Genomic DNA, 10,692 nt, shown 5'->3' on the forward strand with positions numbered 1-10,692 from the left:
ACCAGAGCCCCTGCCCACCCTGGTTTTCGGTTGACGGCTGGGGAGAGCCCCACACCAGAGCACGGGACTTGAGGTCAGAGACTCTAGGAATGGGGAGAGGGCTTGTGGGGACCTGTGCCCCACGTGGCTGGGTCTCTAACTTCCGGGGAGCGCGTCTGACAAAATGGGCACCCCGAGATGAAAAGGCGTGGCCTCCCCTCGGAAGGACCCACCGGGGTCACTCCCTGCGAGAGCCGGGCTGGACTTCCCCATGCGAGTGAGGCCTTGGCCGCGTCCACGATGCGCACGCGGCGCCTCCGATCGTGGGTGCAGAGCGGAAGTCCTCGGCTTCCTGCTGGCAGGTTGAGGCCGGATTGTGGGCCACGGCGCGGGGGCCGTGTGGAGCCCGTGCGTCCCTTCCTCTGTCCCTCCGCACGCTGCCGACACGAGCCCAGGAGGCAGCTCTGGGTTCCCCGGCCCCCAGCCCGGCCGTCACCGGCAGCGCGGCCCCCGGGTGCCAGCCCCAGCCTCTCTGGGTGGGCACAGAGGCCACGCATCCCCCGAGAGCCAGGGCTCCTCCGCTTGTCCCCACCTCTGCTGCCCCCCGCGCCCTGGCCTGCAGCACCGCTGGCCCTCGGGGTTGCACCTGCTGCGCTACTGATGCCCCGCGCCCTGCGCCGGCCGGGGCCGCCTTCCCCCGGCTTCCTCTGCTGTTTCCTGCCGGGGACTGAGTGTGCCTCTCTCCCCGCCTCTCCCTGCCTCTCTCCCCGCCTCTCCCCACCTCTCCCGCCTCACCTGTGCTGTCCTCACACCTGAGCTGCCGGCACACAGAAGGACCTGAGACACAGCCCTCCGGGAGGGGAGTGGGCGGGGTCAGGTAGAGAATGAGCCCCTCCCCCTGGGAGGCGGCCGGCCCCCTCTGTGCTCCCGCGGTCACCGCCTCCCCTCCTCCTGGAGGACCCGGCTCCAAACAGGCCTCTGGTGCCCCAAGCCCACGTTCCCGGCCCAGAGGCAGGGGTGTGGCGGCCCACCTCCGCCTCTGTCCTGTTTCAGCTGATGAGCCACGGGGACAGCCCTGTCCCTGGGACTTGGGGGCCGGCCGTGTGCTCCAGCTGTCTGTGATACCCCAAGTGGACAGGAGGCACTCGGAGGGTCCCCTGGGGAAGCCGGGGAGGCCGGGCGACCCCCTGGAAGCCGTGCTTCCTGCCGAGCGCCCTCTGCCGGGCAGGACCCTCATCCCGGGGCCCGGGGCTCCCCACCGCCAGGCCCTTCAGGTCCTTCTGTGTCCGGTGCCGCCCGCTGGCCTCTCCGGCACGCGTCCCCCTCTCGAGTCAGTCACACGTCCTCCTGGAGGAGCCCGATGGCCCGGCCGCTGGTTGGTATCCGTTCCTTCCGCAGGCTCCGACGGTGACGCCATTGCTGTGCCCGACGGCACCGTGTGTGCCGGGGGCTTGGGCTCCTGGCTCGCTCTAGCGGTAGCAGGTGGCACGGTGGTGGCCCCCGCCCCGCCCCTGCCCCGTGTGCAGCCACTCTAGCCGGCAGAGCTGTCGTCTTTGGGGCTGGACACGGGGGTGGGTGGGGCACGGGGCCCCACCCCACAGGGTGGGAACCACTTGCACTTGCGAAAGAGATGCAGAGGCTGAGACCTCCCCGCCGGGCCCCCGGCCCCATGCCTGGCCGAGCTCAGGGCCCAGCTGTTGACCCCTAGCCGGGGACGCTGGGGAAGCCGCTGAGACGTGGTGCATCCGCGTGGAGGGTGGGCTTCCAGTGACGGGCAGGCAGGTCCACCGGCTCCAGGGCTGCCTCTGACAGGGCCAAGGCCGAGCTAATGGAGCCCCGGGCCCAGCACTGCACAGGCAGACGTGGCCTCTCTCTCGTGGCGAGGCCAGAGGCCACCCCCAGGGCCCCCTGCGTCTCCAGGGGGCCCCTGTCACCCAGCCGTCTGCATCGCCCTGATCATTCCTGCCTGTCACCCCCTCAGCACCACCACGGGGGGTCACAGAGCGGGGGAGGGGAGGCCCCAGGGAACCCAGCCCCATGGGCGTGCAGAGCCTGCGTCCCAGGCTGTCGGGGCCGCTGTGGGAGAGCTCCCGTGTCAGGGTGGTGCCCACTGCCTGGACGCCGGAGACCTGACAGCCGCACTCAGGCACGGCAGAGGCCAGCACCACGTCCCAGGCAGAAGCGGGGGGAGGGGAGTCAGGCGGGTTCACTGGGCAGGCAGCTGCTGTGGGTGCTGCAAGTGGCCGCTGGCCCCGGGGCCGCTGGGCTGCTGCCTCTGAGAGGCCACAAGTCAGCCACAAAGCAGACTCGCTCAAGCTCGCCAGCCTCTGGAGTAGGCGCCGGGGCCTGGCAGTGAGCGGGGATTCACCGCCTGCACAGGGAAGAGGGCGAGGGGGGCGGATCAGGTGCAGGAACACCTAACCCTGGCGGGCTTCCTGGAGGAACCAGCCTGGAGGGGCTAGCCAGCCAGGGAGGAGGGGGAGGAGTATTTGAATCCGCAGGAGACCAGGTGTGGGTCCTGGTTCAGTTTGGGGGAACCATGGTGCGGGGCTGGGTGCGGTGAGTCCGGGCAGTGCGGGACCCATCTGCCCGGCTGAGCCCCACCTTGCCCGCCCCCAGCTCTCCTACGTGGACGCGGAGGGCACCCCCGTGGGCGTGGTGCAGATGACCTTCCTGCGGCTGCTGAGTGCCTCCGCCTACCAGAACGTCACCTACCACTGCTACCAGTCGGTGGCCTGGCAGGACGCCGCCACGGGCAGCTACGACAGGGCCATGCGCTTCCTGGGCTCCAACGATGAGGAGATGTCCCACGACAACAACCCCTACATCCGCGCCCTGGTGGACGGCTGCGCTGTGAGTGTTGCCCCGGGCGCCCCCCCCCCCGGGACCCCCGCGAGGCGCCTGCCCCGGGCGGCTCAGCCTGGAGCGGGCAGAGCCAGGGCAGCCAGAGTGAACCTGCTCCTGAGAACATGGCGTCACAGCAGCTCCCGTGGGACAGGGGCTGGACGTGGCACCCCCACCCCGGCCCGGGTCAGCCGTGTGTCCGCATGTCGGGGCGGGGGGCCGGTTCTGCTGAGACCCTGGCAGGTCTCCCTGGCTCCCAGCGCCGCAGCCAACATCAGAACCCTGCTCTCCACTCTGCCGGCCCCTCCCCCAGGCCAGCGCCCACAGGGGTGGGGCCGGTGTCCGCTCCACCCCTTCCGCTTACCCCAGCCCAGGCCCAGCGTCCAGGGCCGGCCTGCGCTGAGCCCTGGTCTGGGTGGGAGCCCCTATGAAAACAGCTTGGCCAGTGGGCCAGGCAGGCCCTCGCCCCCGGCTCCACGCAGGACCCCTCCACGTGGATTTCTAGGCCACTCAGACCCCTGGGTCCCTTAGGCTCCCCCTGCCCCTGGCCGCCACCCCAAGCTGGTCACACCTGGGGGAGTCCCTGAGCACGCGACACATCCCCTGCCAGGAGTTCTGTGCCCGGTGGAGCTGGGCCGGACTCGAGGGCTGCTTCCTTCCCTCCTCCGGGGGGACCTGGTGCTGTCCAGCCTGGCCACAGCCACCCAGGTTTCTACAGAGTGGGGCTCAGCCTGGCAGGAATGCAGAGGCCACGCTGACCCTGACCCTGACCCAGGCCTGGGGCTGCTGCCGGCCCTGCCCCCCCCTGCCCTGCCCCCTCTCCTAGGGCGGGGTCTCTTTCTCACTGCCCCCAGGGGCAGCTTTGTGGGTTAACAGGGAGCTGGTTCACTCCCGAAACGCCCACAGCAGCCAGGCCAGGACCGGACCCAAGCCCGGAGCCAGGGACCCTGCCTGGGTCTCTGTGAGTGGCGGGAACCCAAGGACTTGAAGGCTCCCAGGAGCGCTCGCAGGAAACCGGGTGGAGAGCAGAGGGGCTGGGGCTGAAGCCAGCACCTCCCCGCAGGGTGCGGGGGTCCCCAGGGGGCTGCACTGCCTGCGCCGCGGCACCCTGCCCCCATTTCTCTTAAAGTGCCCTCCCCTCGTCCCAGCCACAGAACCGGGAGGGCCCAGGCATGTCCAGCAGTCACCCTCGGGTGCCAACCTGGGCAGTGCCGACACGGGGGCCAGCGGGCTCGGCGGCAGAGCCGTCCCCAGCCGCATCCCTGCCCGCGCCCTGACAGCCATGGCCCCTGCCCGGGTGGGACAGCCCACGCCGATTCTGGACTTGGCCGCCCGCCACCCGGTCCGGCCGTTCTCCACCACAAAGCCACCGCGCAGATCGGAGAAGCTCCGTGCTCTCGCCGCCGCCCCCAGCGGTCACCCCCCGGCTCTGGGGGGTCTTTGTGCATCTCGGGACGCAGGGGCACCCTTGGCATTGTGGGACCATCCGGGCTGGACTCCGGCCCGGGGCTCCGACCCCAGAATGGGGTGAATTCTGGAAGGAAGAGGTTCTTTGAGAAGGCGGGCGGCTGCCCGGCCGGCCGGCAGGAACATGGGGTCAGCAGCAGGCAGGTGGAGGCAGGGCCGGGGCGTCCGCGGGGAGCCGCCTGCAGCCTGGTGCAGCCGCGCCGGCCCGGGCCCCGCTCGCCCCAACTCCTGGCAAGTGCAGCCACAGCTGGGGGAGGCACGACCCCCATTAATCACCGGGTTGCCCAGCGCCAGGAGGCCGCCCAGTTCATTCGGTAATAACAGCCGAGAAATTGGAACTCTGGCGCGGGCGCCCTGAGGCCGCACAGGCCCGGCCCACGGAGAAGCACAAATCACCGGGCGGGAGCGGGGAGGGCTGCGCCGTGCAGATCCCCTCGTCTGCACCGCTCCGGGCGCCTCCCGGGGCCACCGCCAGCCGTAATGGTTATTTATGCCCGGGAATAACGGGGTGTCGGAGCGCGAGCGGCACCTGCTTCCCTCCGCCCCTCGCTAAGCGCTCTGCTAACGGGAACAGACGGGCCCCATCAGTCCTGGGAAATCACCGCCGGCTCAGTCGTCACCTCCGGTCCCCGGGGCGGCAGAGACCGATGCTCTGCCGCCACCCAGGTCACAGGGTGCCGGCACTGCCGATGGGGGACTCTGATTTGCTCACTTCCTGGCCCAAGGCCCAAGGAGACGGGGAATGGACGGCAGAGGTGGCCTCCAGCCGCACCCTCACTGTCCAGCCCGCCCTCCCCTGCAGCTCAGGGGAGCCCCCAGCCAGGCCGGTCACAGGGCGCTGGCTTCCCCGAAACTCTGCCTGCGGGTGGCCATCAGCATTTGTACTGTAGAGGTCCCGGGCCACCCGGTGCCCCCTGGGACGCAGACAGCGAACCTGGGCCACCAGAACCGGCTGGGGCCCCGGCTTCCCACGGCGCGGGTTCCGAAGCCCAGCCTGAGGCTGAGGGGCAGGTGGGGCTGCGCAGGGAGCGGCCGCTGCTCCAGGGATGCGAGTCCCGGCTGTGCTGTCCCCCTGCCCCGCGGCACAGAGGGGACGCCCTCAGGTCTGGGGTGCCTGGCGGGAGCACGGGCCGGGCGGGGGCAGGGGTCCCTCTGGGAAGCTGGGGAGCCCCTGCTGCAGGGGGGGGCTGAGTCCTCACGCCCTCGCTGTGACCCTGCGTGAATCCCGCCCAGGATGCCACAGCTTTCCCGGGTCGGACGTGTGCAGGCGGCTCGGCCGGGAGGCCTGGCTCGAGTCTGTGTGGGTCCGTTCCAGGAGCCATGACCCCGGGCCCCAAGCAGGGGCTGCCAGCCCCGGAGTGGGCCAGCAGGGCCCCACCTCCTCACCCCTCCAGCGGCCTCGGGAGGCCTGGCCTGACGCACAGCAGGGCCCTGAGCAGCTCTGGCATTGGGAGCCCCGGCCCCCACGCCGGCTCCTCCCTGCTCTTCCATTGGATGATTTCTGCAGGGAGGCGGGCAGCGCAGGGAGGCCCAGATCCAGCTGCGGGCGGGGGTGGGGGGCAGAATCGGGGCTGTCCCGAGGGAATGGGGGCGCCGTCCCGGGCCTCGCTGACAGAGGATCTCAGCTCTTGGCCTTGGGGACCCAGGCGCCCCAGGACCCGGAGGAGACCCCTCCCAGGAAGCTTCTGTCACCCGAGGCCTGCCCCACCCCCCACCCCACCCCTCCCTTGGCAAGGTGGGGCTGAGGTCCCGTCCTCGGGCCAGCACGGGTACCGGGCTCCCTGCGTCGTTTGCCGCGTACGCCTCTGTGGAAGGCTCCGGTGCCTCCTGCCCCTGCGTATGGGAGGGGCCCCCACTTGTGTCCATACCCGCCACTGTCGGCATCCCGGGATTGGTCCATTTGGGAAAAGACCCCCTCATGTGAATCCGGCGTGGGCCCCCGTCCTCCACAGCCGGTCCTGGGGTCGCGGGCGGTGTCCCAGGCAGGGAAGGGTCTGGGCGCGCAGTCTGGGCAGGTGGGGGAGGGGCGGTGACCCCTGCCCCCCCCCAGCGGCCCTGGTGTCCCCTCACCCCGCCCCCTCCCCCTCCGCAGGCCAGGAAGGGCTACCAGAAGACGGTGCTGGAGCTGGACACCCCGAAGGTGGAGCAGCTGCCCATCGTGGACATCATGTTCAACGACTTTGGTGAAGCCACACAGAAATTCGGATTTGAGGTGGGGCCGGCGTGCTTCATGGGCTAGGAGCCCCAGCCGGTCTCCAGAGAGCAACCTCGTGACCTCAGCACGCCCGCCCCCACTCCCGCCCCGCTCTGGCGGCGCCCGGACCCCAGGCCCAGACAGAGCACGAGGGAGAGAGCCGTGCCCCCACCCCGGAGCCGAATCACATGACCTAGCCGCACCACAGCCGCCCGGGGGCCACGGCCGCCCCGTCTACACCGCGCGCCACAGGCAAGGGAGCCGCGGCGCCCGCTCCGCCTCCGCCGGGGACTGGGCGCGGGCGGGGCTGGGGCCGCCGTCTCTGGATCTCACTTCCTCCTCAATTCGACTTGAAGATGTGCGTTTCCCTTACCTTCCAAAAGTGTCCTGGGCGGGCCTCGCCGAGGTCAGCCGGTGCCACCAAAGCCCCCCCCACGGTCCGGCGGGAGCCTCTCCCGTGGACCCACGGTGCTTATGTTTTTGTGAGTTGTGAGTAAATATTTGTATTGTGTTGTCATACGTGTTACGTGTGCCTGTCTCTGACTTGTGCATGGGGGCCGGCACACGGGGCGAGGCCTCAGGGGTGGGACGCCCCCGCCCCGTGGACAACGCTGGGCCGGAGCCCCCCCGCACATCAGCCCCTGGTTCGCTCCAGACTTTGGTTTGGTGGGGAGGAGACAGAAGCGGCGCGTGCCGGCCAAGCTCCACGGGGCGGCTTCTGGGTGCAGGTGCCTCCCTGTCCACCCGTGCGTGACAGCGAGACGCACACCGGTGCTCCCTCCCACGTCTGCGGTGCTATCTCCTGACCCCCGGCGGCCGCACGGGGGTGCCTGGCCGTGCCTGCGCTCCTGTCCTCGGCTCTTGCCAGCCCCGGGCCATGGCACAGCCGGCGGGGCCTTGACGTGCAAACGCCCACACCCCCAGATGCAGAGACCCTCCCTCCCCGCACGGTCCGCGGTGCGCCCATGGCAGACTGCTGGTTGCCGAAGGTCTGTGGTGCTAACTTCCGTTTGTTCCAAGAACTGAGATGGAGCCGGGGCCACGCTGCCCGCGCTGTGGCCTGGGCAAGAGGCAGAAGAGCCCAGTGAACCCTGGAGTCTCCGTGGGGCTGCCTGGGGCTGCCTCCCGGCACGGGCCACCTGGATTTCCACCGCAAGTGCCTGGGGTCGGGGGCCGGAGGACCCCAGGCGGCCCCTTTACTGTGAAAAGCTGCCCGCCTTCCACCTTGGGACAAGCAGCTGGGCCCCCTGGGAGCGAGCTGTCCCCTCTGGTGCTGTCCTCCCGCCCCCCGGCACGTGGCTCCGGCTTCTGAGACCTGTGGCGCTGGGCACCAAGCTCCGCAAAGAGCAAGCCTGGCTCCCTTGCCAAAGAACGGCCCCCTCCCCCAAGAGCCCGAGGCCAGCGTGCGCAGTGCCGGCCGCCCTCATCTCCCGCCGGACAAGCCATCGCGAGGGCTGCGCCGCCCCGTGGGCCCTGCCTAGGTCATGTGGTTCTGCCCCGCCTCTCGCCCGCCCCAGGCGCCCTCTCGTCTGTCCCCTCCTCTGCCGTGGGTCCCCGAGTCCTTGTGGTTTGTACCCGCGCTCTCCAGACCACTGTAGCTACGGTATTCTGCAATAAAATGACTTATATTTGCACAGCGACTCTGGGCCTGCTTTGTTCCCCTCCCCCACACAGCGACTGCACCCCGAAGGTAAATGCTGCCCTTGTCACAGCCGCCCGGGGTCCCCAGCTGCTGGAGCGACGTCCGGAGCCTGCCCGAGCTGCCCCTCCTCTGTGTGGCGGGAGCAGACCCCCGGCCCTCGTGAGTGCTGCACAGGGGCGTCTCGCCCCAGCGGCCGACCTGGAGCCAGTGCCTTGTGACCTACGCCTCCTGCCGAGACGTGCCGAGTCCCGCGCCCCACAGCGGCTCCGCGGGGTGGCCCTGCAGGCTGTGGTTCACCCAGGCCTCCGGGTCACTCTGATGCACGCGCAGGGTGGTCACTGCCGGTCCAGTGACCCCGGACTGTGCGGAGCTGGCCCTGGGAAGGGAGGCTGCTAACCTGCCGACCTGGGCCAATCTGGGGCGGGGCCGTGCTGCAGGGGAGAGAGCTGCGGGCCCTGGTCACCCAGACCCCAGCACACCGCAGCCTTGTTGGACACCTGGCGTTCGCAGCCCTGGGGGATGATGGGGAAGTGCTATGCGGCCACGCTCTACTCTCCTTGGGAAGCTGTCATGGGACAGAGACCAGCTCGGCACAGCGCCACTGGGAACGGGGCGGGGGCTGGGGGGCCAGGACCCAGGTCAGGGGCTGCCGCGTCTCTCGCCGTCTGCAGTTCTCTGCTGTGGCCAGAAGGTGCTCCGGGGACACAGCTCCGGAAAGCGCCGGCACGGGTCCGAGCGGCACACCTGAGGTGGTGCCGGGGTCCGCGGGAATGCAGAGAGGCTTGTCGGAGGGGGTCCCTGTGGTGGGAGGCAGAGGCCAGTGGCGGCGTGGGGGGAGCTGTGGGTACGGGGCGGGAGTCGCGCAGGTAGGAAGCTGATGGCGCCTGCCGGAGGGTTAGGAGGGAGCGGGTAGGTGACAGCCCGCGGCCCCCGGCCCCCTCGCAGGCAGCTTGTGGGGAGAACACTGCTCAGCCGGCCGGGGGCTGCACCTGCCAGGCAGCACAGATCCACAGACGCCCGTCTGGACTGGGCGAGAGGAGGCGACCAGGACAGAGGAAGCACCCGGCCCCCAGACCTGGACGGAGCCGCTTTTGACCCTGCTGCACCACCAGCCAGGGCCCTCTCCTCCCTGGGTCAAGTCCAGGACAGGCTGGGCCAGGGGAGAAGCCGGGGACAAGGGGACAGCCCTCCCCGCAGGTCCCGACAGGACTGAGCCCCTCTGCCGTGCAGCTGCACAGCGCAGCCGCACACCCAGCTCCCCGGGGCCCAGCAAGGGGAGGAGGGCAGCCACCGAGGCCGCAGGCTCCCGACCAGAGCTCCCCGGGAGGGGACCGTGGCGGGCTGCCTTGCAGAGCCGCTCGCTGCTCCGTGCAGCTTCCCCACCCCTAGGACCTGGCTGACAGCAGCACCTGCCACAGCCTGGCTGGAGGACTTGGCATCCAACAAGTGACCATTCCCCCGTAGATTCCCGTCGCAGGGATGGGAGCGGAGCGGCTGGGCTGGGCCAGGGCCCTGGCTCCCAGGCACCCGACCCCTGCTGTCGGGTCCCCAGCAACACATTACAAGTGCCACCGTCCACCGAAGCCTGCCCACACCGGGGCTGGGTCTTCAAAGGGGGTGGGGGAGAGCCAGGGCGCCTGGTTCTCACTCAGTCTTGGAAGGGGTGAGCCCCCTGCCCCCCGCCCTGTGAAGAGGACAGTGCCACCAGCAGGGACGAGGGCCGCAGCCCCGTGCGTCTCACGAGCCCAGGGTGAAATTCCGAGTGCCATGCCCGCCAGGAGCGGTCCTTTGGTTTTCCCGCTCTGGGAGGGAGCCGACAGCACACGTCTGCCCCCAAGGACAGGAAAGCGGCCGATTCAAACTCCCTGCATCCCCGGGCCGCCTTCCTCTCGCGCTGGTGCCCTGTGTCCTCGGCGTGGCCGAGAGGGAGGAAGCAGGCAGGGGGCCACGCGTGCCCCAGCCTGAGGTCCAGCTGTGGGGCAGGGGTCCCTCCGTGGTCATCAGGGCCCTTGGCCTCCCAGAGCTGGCCCTGAACCTGGGCTGCCTGGGAGGATGGGGTGTGGACGCTTCCCTTGGAGATGCGCACTGCCTTCCTCAACGCAACACCCCCTTCCACCTCCAGGAAGCTGTGCTACCCAGCACCCACCCATATACCACCCACCCATCCACCTGTCCATCCACCCATCCACCCGTCCATCCACCCATCCACCCCTCCACCCGTCCATCCACTCATCTGTCCAACACCTGTGGTGCCTATGAGGTCACCAAACCCCTCCAAGTGACAGGGGAGTCGTCCCTGGGGCCCGGCCATCTCACAGACGAGAGGAGCAGCAGGCGGTGAGCCCGGGGGAAGGAGTGACAAGGGCCTGGCATGGACGCCAAGTGGCCGGAGGGCTGGGGGCGCGCCGCTGGTTCACCATCGTCTCCTGGGCTCCCTGCGTCCCCAGCAGGCTGTGTGTGTCGGGGGGACAACTGGAGCAGTGGACTTGACCCAGCACTGGAGATGACCTGGCTCTGAGCCCCTGCCCCCTGCTCGTCCACCCTGGGCTCAGGGACAGTCGCCCTG

The 10,692-nt window shown here is 70.0% G+C and overlaps 1 protein-coding gene across 2 annotated transcripts in view; it reads left to right on the forward strand.

Moving 5' to 3' along the window:
* The window catches only part of COL5A1 (collagen type V alpha 1 chain), a 102,733-nt gene extending 94,615 nt beyond the window's left edge, over positions 1-8,118 (forward strand). For both annotated transcript variants that reach the window (XM_070066680.2, XM_070066679.2), the window contains exons 65-66: positions 2,599-2,832; positions 6,383-8,118. In XM_070066680.2, the coding sequence (XP_069922781.1) occupies positions 2,599-2,832; positions 6,383-6,529 (381 nt within the window). In that variant the 3' untranslated portion in view covers positions 6,530-8,118. The remainder of the gene's footprint in view (positions 1-2,598; positions 2,833-6,382) is intronic.
* The last annotated feature ends 2,574 nt before the right edge of the window (positions 8,119-10,692 follow it).

This window comes from Oryctolagus cuniculus, chromosome 1 (genome assembly GCF_051225735.1).
Source record: "Oryctolagus cuniculus isolate XC-2025 breed Fujian yellow rabbit chromosome 1, ASM5122573v1, whole genome shotgun sequence".
Classification (NCBI taxonomy): Eukaryota; Metazoa; Chordata; class Mammalia; order Lagomorpha; family Leporidae; genus Oryctolagus; species Oryctolagus cuniculus.